The sequence below is a fragment of the Solea senegalensis genome, linkage group LG9 (genome assembly GCF_019176455.1).
Source record: "Solea senegalensis isolate Sse05_10M linkage group LG9, IFAPA_SoseM_1, whole genome shotgun sequence".
NCBI classification, from domain to species: domain Eukaryota; kingdom Metazoa; phylum Chordata; class Actinopteri; order Pleuronectiformes; family Soleidae; genus Solea; species Solea senegalensis.
In genome coordinates, this window is record NC_058029.1 from 20915555 (window position 1) to 20929366 (window position 13812).

General features: G+C 42.2%; 1 protein-coding gene across 7 annotated transcripts in view; it reads right to left on the reverse strand.

Annotated features, from left to right (window-relative positions):
• grik5 (glutamate receptor, ionotropic, kainate 5) overlaps positions 1–13812 on the reverse strand; it is a 96454-nt gene that overhangs the window by 15901 nt on the left and 66741 nt on the right. For 4 of the 7 annotated variants that reach the window (XM_044034049.1, XM_044034046.1, XM_044034047.1 and 1 more), the window contains exons 6-13: positions 10218–10396; positions 9471–9524; positions 8558–8737; positions 8010–8162; positions 6914–7018; positions 3531–3638; positions 1912–2115; positions 344–457 (exon numbers count right to left, since the gene is read on the reverse strand). In XM_044034049.1, coding sequence (XP_043889984.1) covers positions 344–457; positions 1912–2115; positions 3531–3638; positions 6914–7018; positions 8010–8162; positions 8558–8737; positions 9471–9524; positions 10218–10396 — 1097 coding nt within the window. The remainder of the gene's footprint in view (positions 1–343; positions 458–1911; positions 2116–3530; positions 3639–6913; positions 7019–8009; positions 8163–8557; positions 8738–9470; positions 9525–10217; positions 10397–13812) is intronic. The other 3 variants (XM_044034050.1, XM_044034048.1, XM_044034053.1) reach the window with 1 other exon arrangement.

Below are 13812 nucleotides of genomic sequence, written 5' to 3' on the forward strand. Positions count from 1 at the left end.
CTTGGCTTCGCTTCAAAAGCTCATTAGCAATGTAAAGCTGCCACAGTTACCAAGTTACACAGCACTGACTTATTGAACAATTTAAATTACACCTATAAATTTCACTGTGGACACTATGGATGCATCATGCGGCATACTACACAAAAACAATTCTCAGTCTCTAAAGATTAAGCTGTTAATATGAGATATTATGCAATAAGCCATTGGATCTGGCCTAGAAGTGCAGCTGGTCATCTTCTGTATGACCCTGATGACTTGACCACAGAGCAAATGCAGAGGAAATCACATTCAGTTCAAGATCCGGATTGAGTATCACCCGGCTTGTGCCCTGCAAAATCCTTACCAGATGAACTCTGTACAAGATGCTGATCCCCAGAGTCATGAACGGCTTAGAGAAGTCAATAACTTTCTCTCTCTCTGATGTGATGGTGAAGCCTGCCACGGCCAGGTCTGCCTTCTGTAGGATTGACAAAGAAAGATAGGAAAGGCAGATGGAGAGATAATAGTGGAGGCAAGAGAAAGACAGAGGTAGTGGAGAAAAACAATAAATAGTCAGGTAACTATGCCAAAATAGACACATATACTGGCTTATGTTGTGGTACGATGTTCTTGGTCTGTTCACCACCCATCGCCACATTGATACACGAGTGACTCTACACACTGAGCTACAGCTGTGGGTTGGAATTGCCGAGCATTAACAAGCCTAAAAAAGCCTCACTACACCACTCAAAAATGTCTATGTCTGTAGTGAAGATGTGTCAAAATGAATACAGCTGAAAGCAGAGAGGAAGTTGAAGACAGGTGCCTGGTGTTTTGTCCTGGACAAAGAAACAAAACCCCCTCTCTCTCCCTCTCATCATATATGTTGTCCCAGGACATCTAACGTAAATAATGATTTTATGGTCTGTCGCTGTCGCTTTGTCTCTCATCATGATAATTCTCCTCTGCTGCCCGTAGCAAACACACTTTCAAATTCAATCTCTACCTCTTGCTCACACTGAAAAATGTATCAAATTGGTTCAATGTTAATCAACCGTTTGTGTTCATGTGTTTCAAGAGCTTTGGCAACCACTCTTTCCAATGCTTTGAATCGGTCAAACCCTTTTAAACACTAAAGCTCTCTGACACGCTGTTCTACATTCTTTACAAAAATACTATTCAATTGAAAACAAAACAAATCAGAATTTCTCTCATTCTCTCTGGCACACACACACATTATCCACACCCAATCGAGGCTAATTACAAGTAAGCACCGAGTGTATGGTCTTTCCACCTGGATAAAACCTTGCGGGTCTCTGGCCGCTCAGCCTCCCCTCCATCTCTTCCATTAAAACCTAATTGATGAACATGCACGGCTAATTAGAGCTGAGTGATCAGGCATTGGGGAGGGCAGGGAGGGAGAGGAAGCATGGAGAGCTCGGGAGCTCCAGTGTGGCAGGCCCCACACAGGGACCACAGTCTGGTAATTGAAGTATACTGTATGGTAATTAAGCAGAGAGGGGCTCTCATTACCCTGCTTCAACCACAGTGTCTGTCAGAGGCACACTAGGCCCAGACAGGGAGAGGAAGGGAGGGATAGGCTGGGTTGGGGACGGGTTACTGTGAGGAAAGATGGTGCAGACAAATTTGGGCGATGCTACCACTCTCATTTGGGAGATAATCAAGTCAGCTTTGTCCTAGATAGTCTTATTCCCCTCTGAGGGCAATTTGAGACATGGGAAGTTAGAGCAGAGTTGTGGTTTTGGGCTATAGCCTGACTGTGTATGTGTGTGGGAGGGCGGGTTTGTGCATATGCTTTTGTGTGTGTCTGGTGTGGATGTGTGTGTATACAGTATGAGTTTATGTATTATTGCGTGAGGGAAAAATGATATGGAAAAAGTGGAGGGTGGGGGATGGGAGGGTCGCACTCACCCTGTTGATTAGCTCTCCAACCATACCAGTCCAGGAGCCATTGGGCTCTGGAGCCCCATACAGCCCATCATCCACCAGCTTGATCTTGAAAGAGAATTTTAAGATGTTTGCCAGCTCCCTCAGCATGTCAACGCAGAAGCCTTCATACTGGTCGTTACCCTGGAAGTCCTGGTAGTTGTCCTTACGCATTACATACGGGTTTTCCTGAACATGGGAGACACACATGGAAACAATAATCACAATCCCAGACTAAGAGTATTCACAATGAGCAAGGATTTCAAGGGTTTAACATTTAAAAGACACCTAAAAGAAATTACATATTTAAGATGAAGACGCTCATTTGCTTTCTTTTAAAGTTTAAATGAATTTAAGTGTGAATTCCTTCATTTCCCAGATTTAAATTTGGTGAATGGTCTGATGCGAGAAAGCCTGTAGACTGTTAGCACTTCACTGATGCCTTTTTCTCAGTACAACCAATATAATACAGAATATGTTGGCGCTGGCTGAATAAATTACATTTTTATTCTTCCGAGAGACAGACAGATTTAGTGACATGGTGCCAAACACAGGAGCAGATAGGAGCAAAACAGACACAGTGACCTATGTGGTCACTGTGTCTGTTTTGGTCAATGAACAAGAGCTGGGTACAAAGGGAAGACAGACTGCTATCTTCTGCACAGAGTGCACCACATATTGAGCTAAGGGAAGAAATCCTTCACAAAGCTAGAGTCATATGTTCAGAAATCCCCAACCACACAATCAAGGATGAACTTATCTTGCAAAAAAGAAGGAAACAGCTTGGTTGGCTGCAAGATATGCACAAACATGCTTACCACAACAGAAATCATATGAGAGTATTAGTTTATACAGTGACCTTATTTAAAGATCAAGTGTGTTATATTTAGGAGGGTTTACTGGAAGCAATTAAATATACTGCACTACTCATTAGTAAGTGTATAATTGCTGTAAAATAAAAATACTTTAGTTTAACCCCTAACCCCTTAGAATAAACCTTTTATATTGTGTGTACTTAAAGCAAGGCCCTTGCTTTAGAGACGCTGTCATCTTGCACCGCCATAATTCTACAGGAGCCTGAATGGACAAACCCAGAAATTTGACGTTATAAAATGGAAACATCCATTCTGGTTATATGAAGGGAGGGGCGAGTGGAGGTTTGTTACAATATGCAGCCGCACATTAGATGTCACTAATTCCTACACACGGGGCCTTTACAGTATTTCAATGTCAGTGTGACACATTCTGACATACTGCGGTGCAGGAGATTGTTTTTGTTTTGTTTGTTATTTTTACACATCTCATCCAACGTGAGGATGAGGGAGCAGCATCATGCCAAGTGTTTACTGAATTTCCGATATGCCATTACTAATGGAAATCAGTCGACAACCTGTTGAATATTGACACAATCAGAGGAGCAGGATTTTCCCAGTTTGAGCTCAGTGACACGTCTCTCAGCGCTGTGTCAGTTTCTGTGACAGTGACAGCAGAATTAGCAGAAACAGACCACAACACAGCATGCGCTACAGCACAGCCTGCACAACAACACAATAACAACTCTGACCTCAACAGCATGCCAGTCCAGAAAGTGGGCCCATCCTTACCAGTATGGTGGTGACAATGAGGGTCTTGTTTGCCAGTGTCTCCGAGACATTTATATCCAGACTAGTGGAATTCATTGCGAGGGTGTTGTTGGAGTACCAGATCCCAATCTAAGATGGAAGAGAAAGTGAGAGAAAATCAATGGCTATTGTGGGTTAAATAATGCACTGTTAATCTCAAACTTCACCACGCAATCCATAGCAAATGAGCATTTCTATAAGTACATTAACCCTATTGGTCTGGTTTATTAAGTACCTTCGCTTGTTGCATATTTGATGCTTTGATTTTGTTTTCATATTGTTACATGCTGTATATACACACATTTCATTGTTCCCATTAGAGCCATAGAGGAACCTGCAGTACTATGCATCACTGTGAAAAAAATAAATAAAAGAAGATGTTTACAGGCAGAGCAATGAGCTGGGACTAGATGGCAAAGATAGTAATGAAAAGCATTCATGATGAGGAGCTCTATGTTTTCTTTTACTTACAGCTTTTTTAAATTGCATATAAACACCAAGACCATATTTCCATTTAATGGAGACAGTGAAGTCATTTAGGTACATAAATGTGTGATTATGGCCTAGGCAGTGTGCATGGATGGAGCCGCAGATCATAGAGGAATTTCCCTTGAAAAATATTAATGCACACCATTCAGTAGGTCAAGGGAGAGGTAACAATCCCTCAGACAGAATTACAGTTTTTCTGTGACACTCTTTATTCTGCCCTGGCATTTAAGAGAGCTCTTTTTTCTGTGAACTACCATTGCATGTCTACACAGAGGGGACTGCTGTGCAGAAAGGTGGACAGAGATAAAATGTTAATTATCAAAACACTAGTCTCCAACAGAGATAAATTCCAGATTTAAGCGTGGCTATCGGATGCCATTTAGTGTTAACATGAATGCAAATGGCCTATGGCAGAGCACAAGAAGACATATTACAGTAATGGGAGGTGAAGAACGAAAAGTGTTTCTGACAGTCAATGAACCGCAACACAATTCCCTGAGTCTGGCTCAGCAGTGATGTGTGTGTTTATGCTTCATTTAATCTCCACTTTCAAATGCAGGGAAAATGAATTTTGATTTCCACCTTCCCTTAACTTTCCATTTAAATATTCACTGGAGGAGTCTTCATTGACAGAATAATGTAGCAGAATGGTGCGACAGACACCTTGATAGCACATTGTAACAATGTCTTATTTTGTTTCCATAAATTGTGCAGCCACCCTCAACAAATGTTTTGTGGCTTCTAAGTGGGAGATCAAATTAATACATGCTCAAGCTACACAAGAAAAGATCTGCTAAAGCAAAGTGAAAGTTAATTGATGTGTAGAAGAAAACAACAACTTGAAAACAGGACGGCACTTTAGAAAAAAAAAATAACACAGGACTAATCAAAGTGATGTTTTGAATAATAAGCATCACTCAAATACGCTGCTTTAGACTTATGGTATTTGGTCTGACAACTAGCTTATTATGGATAAATATTAGAATTTAAAATCTATACATATATCGTTGAGTTTATGACTTGAATTGTTCTAAGGTAGCATGCACTCACCCAGTACTTTAAAACACTGAGGAGTCATAAATATTCAGGTTCAGAGCTTTAGTTAGTGTCTTTGACCACGGTCTGAATTTTTATGAAACTCTCACTGACTCACAGAATTGTGGAAAAAAATCCAGTGAGTGGCAGATGAAAACTCAGAGGAGAATAGCCTGACTTGTTGGAGCTGACAGAAAGGCTACAATAACTCACATAACCACTCTTTGGTGAGCAGAAAAGCACCTCAGAGTGCACAATATGCAGAACCTAAAAACGCATGTCAGCCAAGAGCAGAAATTACAGGCTGTAGTGGACACAGGTTCACCAAAAATGGACAGATTAAGACCAAAACAAATTCAGCCTGATTTGATGAGTCTGAATTTCTGCTGGGGGACACAGATGGAATCAACAGCATGAATCTAGAAACCCAGCTTGGCTTGTGTCAACAGCCAGGCTGGTGGTATAATGGTGTGGGGTTATGTATTCTTGGCACACTTTTGGCCCCATACTACCAATCAATCTGAAGGCCACAGCCTATCTGCCTGTTGCATTTGACCATGTACATCCCTTTATGGCCACAATTTACCGTCATCAGAAGGATAACACACCACATCTGGTCACATGCAGTCTTCTACAAATGAATGTCATTATTAGCAGCCAAGGGAAGAAAAATATATCAAAACTTAACGTGTCTTGGGGTTGCGAAGCTGCTGGTGCAAATTCTTGCTGACATAGGGTGAAAAGCGGGGTACGTCCAGTCTATTGCCTCATAAAGAGACGACCAACCAATCACTCACACCTTACCGGCAATTTAGATATACTGTGTCCTTCATCCGAAAATGGGCTTTGACAAGCAATACTATCAGACCTGCCTGAGGAAGTGTTTTGCTTAGCGCGATGTTGCCGTTGACTCCTTCATCATGACATAAAACAAATCACTTCCTGAGTGCAGCATGGGAATGTAGTCAGGCGACACCAAGGAGCAACCAGTGGTAACGTCACCCATAAGTCATCTCATTTTGAAGTCTCAAGTTTTGTCATTTGAATTGATGTTTATTGGAGGATATCAACTGTCATGGGAATTATCCCAATTAGTGTCACATGTTTTCTTCTAAACAGGCAGATTATTTACAAACTTGACATTGTGTGCTGCTGAAGTACTGAAACCATTGATTAAGACCAATAACTCCTCTTCTTTTCCTCTTCAAACAGGGAAACCAGTGTCACCACCTGGTGGTTAATTATTGTATTCTGTCATAAGAGAGCAAATCTGAAGATTTTTTTTGCTTACTTTTTATATACAGTCTATGGGTGACATAAGATCTAAACACCACTATACTGAGAGACAGAAACAGACTACTTCATTACAGGTAATAATGTTGCATTGTTACTTAGTACTTGACAATAAAAATCTTGAATATTGCATCTTGAAACACAAAGTAAGTAATGTGGAGCTAATAGGTGTCAACAGCATTGTCTGAACTGATTCAGCAGATTAAATGAAATACAATTTGTCAAATAAGAAAACATTCAGCTGTATCCACAGGACAGAAAACCATATTTCTACAAACCTGCTAAAAAGTATAGTATAGCATATAAAATTCAATTGAGCATATTTGCAGGCAGCTAATGTCAGATTACAGGTTACATCACTGTGCATCAATCCAAACTCACAAAATAAATAAAAATATCTGGCTACTATCAGAAGAGTCAGTGATGCAGCTGACCCAGAGGTTAAACGCATCCTTTAGGGCGAGGAAATCAGACAGGTGACCTATAACTGACTCAAAGCCTATGGGCAGTGTGACCTGGCTGCTGCATGATAATAAGTGGGTCCTGACCTCTTTATGGCCTCCTCTGTGTTTCTCCAGGATCCGCAGGGTGTAGTTGGTCCTCTGACCTTTGCTGTTGAACTCCACACGTCCTGTCAGACCATCATACTCCACCTGGGAGGCAAAATGTAGAGAATGAGGTAAAGAAATACAAAAGACACTGAGAAAAGGAAAGGAAGGATAAGATAATGAGAGAGGAGTGGGCACAACAATGAGGAGTGACAGAGAAATAAATGAAGGAAATCTGCTATACGAGAAAAAACATTCTTCCTCTCACTACACATCACGATTAGACAAACAGACGCTATCAACCCTGATTATGAGGGGAAGAGAGTAAAAGACAAAGTGAAAGAAAGAGCAGGAGAGACAGAGAAAGTGTCTGAGGCTGGTTCCAGACATGGATAATCATTTTCAGATCAACTAGGAGAAAGTGACGGAGTGAGAGGCTCAGACAGAAAGCAGAGAGAGAGAGAGAGAGAGTCAACAGCTCCCTAATAAGACCTGCACCTCGCAGCTTAGCTCTGCCTCTCCCAAACCCAGGTGCTGGCACAGTTAGCAGGATCTATGATGAATGGCATGGTGCTGGAGATGGAGCACACCAAGATGTTGACTAACAAAGACAGATGTCGGGCCGGTGGGGCGGAGGCAATGAGAGATGGAGCTCGGGCTGCCTTGACAATAGGTCGTCAATGAGAAACACACAGACGACCAGAGATGGGAGATGACAAAAAAACAACAGGAGACAGAGATTACACTCAACATGAGGTGAGGATGATAAAACAACACTGCTGTGCTATCATCGTTGATCAATAAATGTATCAACAATTCTAATATGTGATGATACCAAAGTGTATCATTTATAATCATTAATTAATTTCTCATGAATTAATTAATTTAGCAGTTACTGTCTTGACATATTTGCTTTTAAATGACAAGCAGTAGGAAATAAGCAGAAGTCACGATAATAATTTAACTGAGATCAAAGCTAGGGCTCACATTTCAATCCTATTTCTTGTTCACGTTCATGTGAGTGACACTGAACTTACAAACCAGCAGGTGATTGCACATTTCATTTTTCACACATGCAGACTGATGAAGCGTTTACCATGCGCAGGTAGTTCATCAGACTGGTTCCGTGTTGCCAGATCTGAGGCGAGGAGCAGCTGAGTGGCTTCACTCCGATTTCCTGACTGCGGTTCAATTCCCTCACCGCCCCCACCACCACATGCACCGCATCAAACATCAGAGCTGACGAGAGCTGTGGAAGGAGGAGAGGACACACGAGAAATATGGAGAAGGGTAAAGGGGTGGGAGGGGTGGAAACATGTGGAAGAGAGACAAGGGAGTCCAGGGAGAGGATGCAGTGAGGAAAGAGGAGAGGAGAGAGGCTCAGATGATTGAATGGTTGACAGGAATCGAGGGAGGATGGCGGGGAAAATAACAGGGGAGAGAGAATAGACGTGTAGCATGAGTAAACCAGTGGGGAGGAAACATAGATGGATACATCAATACCCATTAAATAGGAGCAAAAGACTAGCTGCATCTCTTTAATTGCTCCATGAATCAGTGTGAAGAATTAAGTAGCTTCATTTTTGCTGGCATGCAAACAAAGCTGTAAAAATGACTCCTGAATGTGAGAGCATGCATGAGTACCCCAGTGTCCAAGAGACTGACCGCAGGGCCGGGGTACGTCAGGTCACAGCCCTCCCTCCAAGAGAGGTTGAGGCTCCGGATGAACTCCAAATAGAAGGGGTGTGTGGTGTTAAACATGGAAAACCCCACAATATTGGAATGCTCATCCACTATATCATCCAGTCGTAGGAGAGGGAAGTCCTGGAGACGAAGAGGAGGGTGAGTGGGGAGGGTGTTTGCAGAGAGAGACCGAAAACTCAGTTGAGTGACAATGTTGACAGTATATCAAATCTTAGAAGAAAAATACTGTGCAAAGAGGAGTGTGATAAAGAAAAAAGGAAGCAACAGGAATTGACAACATCTAATCTTTGATAGAGAGAGAAGAAAGAACGTGGACAACTAGGAAAAGGGAGAAGCAGTGATAGAGGGCAAAGATAGGTGGATTACTCCAGAAGGTTTTCACAGATATATATACACACACACACACACACACACACAACGCTGCATCTAAAGCACAAGAGTACGTCACACAGAGAGGTTGGAGAGGGGAGTAAAAAATAAATCAGGTATGCGGCATAAAGTGACACATTGATTCAAATAGAAGAAAGAAAAGGAAGTGTATCAAATAGGCTGATGAAAACACAAGTATACAAAAGGTGGCATGTGGCAAAGGATCAAGTCTGTCTTTACCTTCACCTCAGACACTTTCTCTTTTGTTTTTGCCACCCTTCTCTGTACAGTATCATTCCCCAGATCTGCCCATCCTTCATCTCCTCCCCCTTTTCTCTCCCTCTCTCTCTCTGTCTCCCTTAATCGAATACACCTTAGCACCTTTGCTCACTCATAAAGGGACAGAAGAGGAGAGGAGAGGCTGCAGGGGAACGAAGGAATAGAAGACACAAGAGAGGGACGGGAAGAACCGAGGTGCTCTTACCATGGTGGTGAGGATGTACTTGTAAAATGCTGATGTCATCCCAAGCTCGGATGCCTGTCAAAGAGAATGAGAGTATAAAATAAAAAAGTAAAGAAGAGTCAGGTGGGATACAGGATGGGGAAGCAGAGAATAGGGGGAGATGCAGAAAGATCGGTGGAGGGTGAGATAGAGAGGGCAAACGAGTAAAGTTATTGAGAGGCAGAGAGCATAGGAGACAGTTGGGGGACACAGTGGGAGAGAATGTGGGGGAGGCGAAAGGGAGCATACGTTAATCACAGTTTTACATCATCAGGCTAACACTAGGACATTTCGCTGAGGGCATATTCTGCGCCAATGTTTGCATTCCAACTGTGACTCACTGGGCTGGCTATCGGCATAAAAGGCCGTAGCATGAATCACAACAAGGCTGCACATCTGTAATGCATCCAAGCAAGAGATGTTCTTTTGTCAAATACTTTCTTAAGAGTGAAAAGTGATTGTTGCTGGCAGACAGGCATTCATTTTGCTCGCTCTGCCGCTCCAGAGGGAAGACAGGGCATCAAATAGATGTTAATTCTGACGCAACAATATGTAGCCTGTGGAACCTTTGAGAGTCATGACTGTAACAAAAATTTTCCAAATGGATATACCGAGGAGAACGAGGCAAATCCCTCCAAGTGTTACCGCATGTATGCAAACTAGAGTAACGTCAAATCCTCGCACATGTGTGGGCGGCTCTGCAGAATTAATAGATCCTTGAGCTCTGACCTTTTTCAGGATGAGATAAGAGACTGAAGCATTGGCGTCAATGATGATGGTGGCCACTTTGTCATCGCGGATTTCCTTCAGCAGCGGTGTGGGGTCCAGGTTGTCATCCAACATCCTGACTGACAGCGTCTCCCGAGAGATGAGAAAGCGGCGGACCAGTTCCTCCAATCTCAGCAGGCCTGAGGCAGAACCAGAGCAGAGCGGCATTGCATATCATCATCTCTATCATTACACATATCCCCAAGTTTCCAAAATGTTAGCTTTGCAGGACGATAAGAAATTTTGATTTAATCAAGGACTGCTATATATTAGTGTGAAGCATGATTGATGGTTGGTCTACATCTCTAGGAAATGAAATATAATTTAATATGGAGATTGGGGTGTGTCTGTCTTCACTGCTTCTTCTTCTATTTTTACTTCTGCTAAAAAGGTTTCATTTTTAGTCCACTGTTTTATGATTGTGCTAAACTAACTTGATAGACTGTTGTATAAGATGAAGACGAATTAAGGCTACGGGCCAGGGAAGTGATTAGTTTTAGTGCAGATAGTGCCGCCATGTGGCCATTTAATAAACATAACTCCTGCATAAACAAATGCAGTGTCTCGATTTGCATATTTCCATACAATCTTAAGTGCATGAATGCTACCACACTGAAAAGTGGCCAGATGATGCACACCCAACAGTCACCACACTTCCTTTGGAGTGGAAAAAGGCAGCCAACGAAGGCGAGCACACTGTACATCAGTAACACTGACAATGACATACTCCCCATGTCACCTGCCACAGGGGGAACCCACAGGAAAATGTTCATTTTTAAGTCAGCAAAGCAAAACAGCCTGCAGACGCTTTGACAGGCAACAATTAAGGTCACATGTTGAAGTCATTTCAGTTGAATAATTTGTCCTCACACTACCCCGGAGAATATGTTCCCATTGATTCTTTAATTCTACTTTCATGATCTGTTAACTGAGGTGTTTTCATTAAACAATCTGTTTCTTTTTTTGATTCATAGTAGGTTCAAGGTTATTCACAATGGTTTTTTTTATTTTCTACAGATTTCATCTCATTATCCTAAAATATTTCAGATGAGACAAATCAACCTCAAAATGCTTTGAATAATAACTCTGTGTCTAACCGATGCCACAGCAAATATAACTCAATCAACACAACTCAGTGCCAGTGAGTCTTACTCATTTAATATTCATCTTTGTACAAGACCCTAATATTCCCAGACAGGTTTTATGTATCCTGCAAAATTCATGGCTGCCATCAGCCAATCAGCATGACAAATTCCTAAACATTTACTATTAATAGAATAATAAATTTAGAGGGTTGCGCTGCCTTGGCAGAGGTAGGCACTCTTTGAGTGCTTTCTAATTCATTTTTTGTCTGTTGTCTTATCCCACAATGAATGCAGTTCTTTGAGTGATGTGTGTGCTTTAAGTGCGATAGTATGCATTAAAAGAAAAAACAAACCTTAAAATGAAATAGTGTACAAAGCAAGAATACTGCTGGCTTCTGGTGGGAAGAGGTGCAAATCTGCAGAAGCAGAGTGGGATTGGAGCACTTGACACAATTTGCCAACTTCAGGCAAAGTCTCTTGAAAATAAGTATCACCAATGGCGGTCAAGACTCACTTGACAATGTGTGCAGAATGAGTCTTTACTAGAAGGTCTAGCCCGCTTCTATCTAATTGTAATTCCATAGTAAAGTAAGTATGTAAGTAAAGAAGTGTTAAGGCAGGCATCTGGGTAATGGAGGGGTGAGGAGAGAGTGAGGAGAGGAGAAAGTGAGAGGTAGAGCACAGAGCCCTTCAGCAGGAGAAAGCCTCTGTAAGCAGTGGGGTAATCACTGAACCAGGCCAAAACTTTAATTAGTTTGAGGAAGGAGGGAGGAAAAAAAATCAATGCACATTCCAGCTTCCTCTCCCACTCTCCTTCTTTCACATATTCTCCCTCTCTCTGAGCTCTATCCTCTCGATCTCTGTGCTCTAGTTAGTTTGGTCCGTCTTTATCCATCGGACTCTTGTGCCGTCGCCAGCTCCTCCTCCGTGTGCTTCATCTCTCCCTCTCATTTTCCTTAAACTCGTCCATCTCATGAAAACTGCATAATGGAATTAGGCTCAGATTCCATGTTGTGACCCAGGCAGAGGGAGAGAAGGATATGTCGGGAAGTGACCCAAAATCTCTGACTCGCTGTCTTTTTAAAGAATATCATTAGCCTGCGATGCACAGGCTAAAGGAGGAAAGGTTTGATTAATCCCATTAACATGCTGTCGCAGAAATGATCGGTTGCTAAATACGTTACTTGACGAGGATGCAAGCCTGGCACCGGTGATGTGAATGAAATGTGTGACTTCACACATTACTCGCCTCACTGATAAAAAATTAAGAATGTCGACTACACTTGAACGCACCGCACTACACCGGGGTAAACAAGATGAATAAAACAAGTGATCTGGTGGTAAACATTGTCTGATGTTGAACCTCTGTGGTGCCACAGGACAAACAAACAAACACACACACACACACACACACACACACAAATTACATGCATTCCCAAACCTGTGCATGTACAGTCAAAGTGAAGCAAGCACACAGAAAAATAAAATATCAAACACACATGTTATGCCCGGCACGCACACACACAATCATTCGGCATGTGGAACAAGCCTGTTGAGTGGCAGTTAGCACCTATTCTGCAGCCATGGCAACCAGCTCCATGGCGATAGATAGTGCAGCCAAGTGGGTCAGAGTCTGAGAGAGTGATAACCTTGTAAAGATCACCTTCAAGCCAAATATACAGCACACACGCACCCTTCCATCTCAGCACCGATAAAGGCTGCATTTTTGGCGTGGACGACTATCACTATCAAGCCATGATCTGTTGCACCTCGCAAAGAGAAAGAGGCTGGAAAAAAACAAGCCTCTTATCTTTCCATTCAACGGATGATCAAAAATTGGAAAAAAGATGTCTGATGCCATTTCAAAGCGCTTTGAGTTCAGAGAAATGACAAGTCTACTAGGAATTCAGCTTACTTTCAACACATTGTGAGACCACTGGCTGACTGCTGGTGAGATAACAAAGCATCTCAATGATTAAATCAGTTTTTCATAATGTCACAGCTTTTGTTTGCCAAAATGTACCCTTTTCACACTGCCATGGAAAGTGTTCCAAATTCAATGGGCACTCTTACACTATGTAATTGCCATTCACTGAGCCATTTTTAGCAGGTTTTAGCAGGAACAGCGCAGGTGTCACTAATCACATTAACAATGGCTCTGTTCAGTTCCTGAGGGCCCGTTCATGTTATTTACTTGGTTGGTGGGAGAACTCAACAGGTGCATGCAGTAGCAACTCAGTTACACTCAGGAATTTACCACAAAGTCTGTGGAAATGAAAAGATGTGTCCACCTCCAACATCGCATTGTGTATTCTGCCAATTATTCACAGTCTTATTTGAACACTTGAGCCACTGTCCACCCCAAGTCCTTTAATTCCTGCAACTCTTAATAAATCAATAATGCACACTTTCAGAGCGATAATAAAGAAGTCTAGTCGCGAAGTCCCCAGTAATGTCAAATCTCAGAGGGC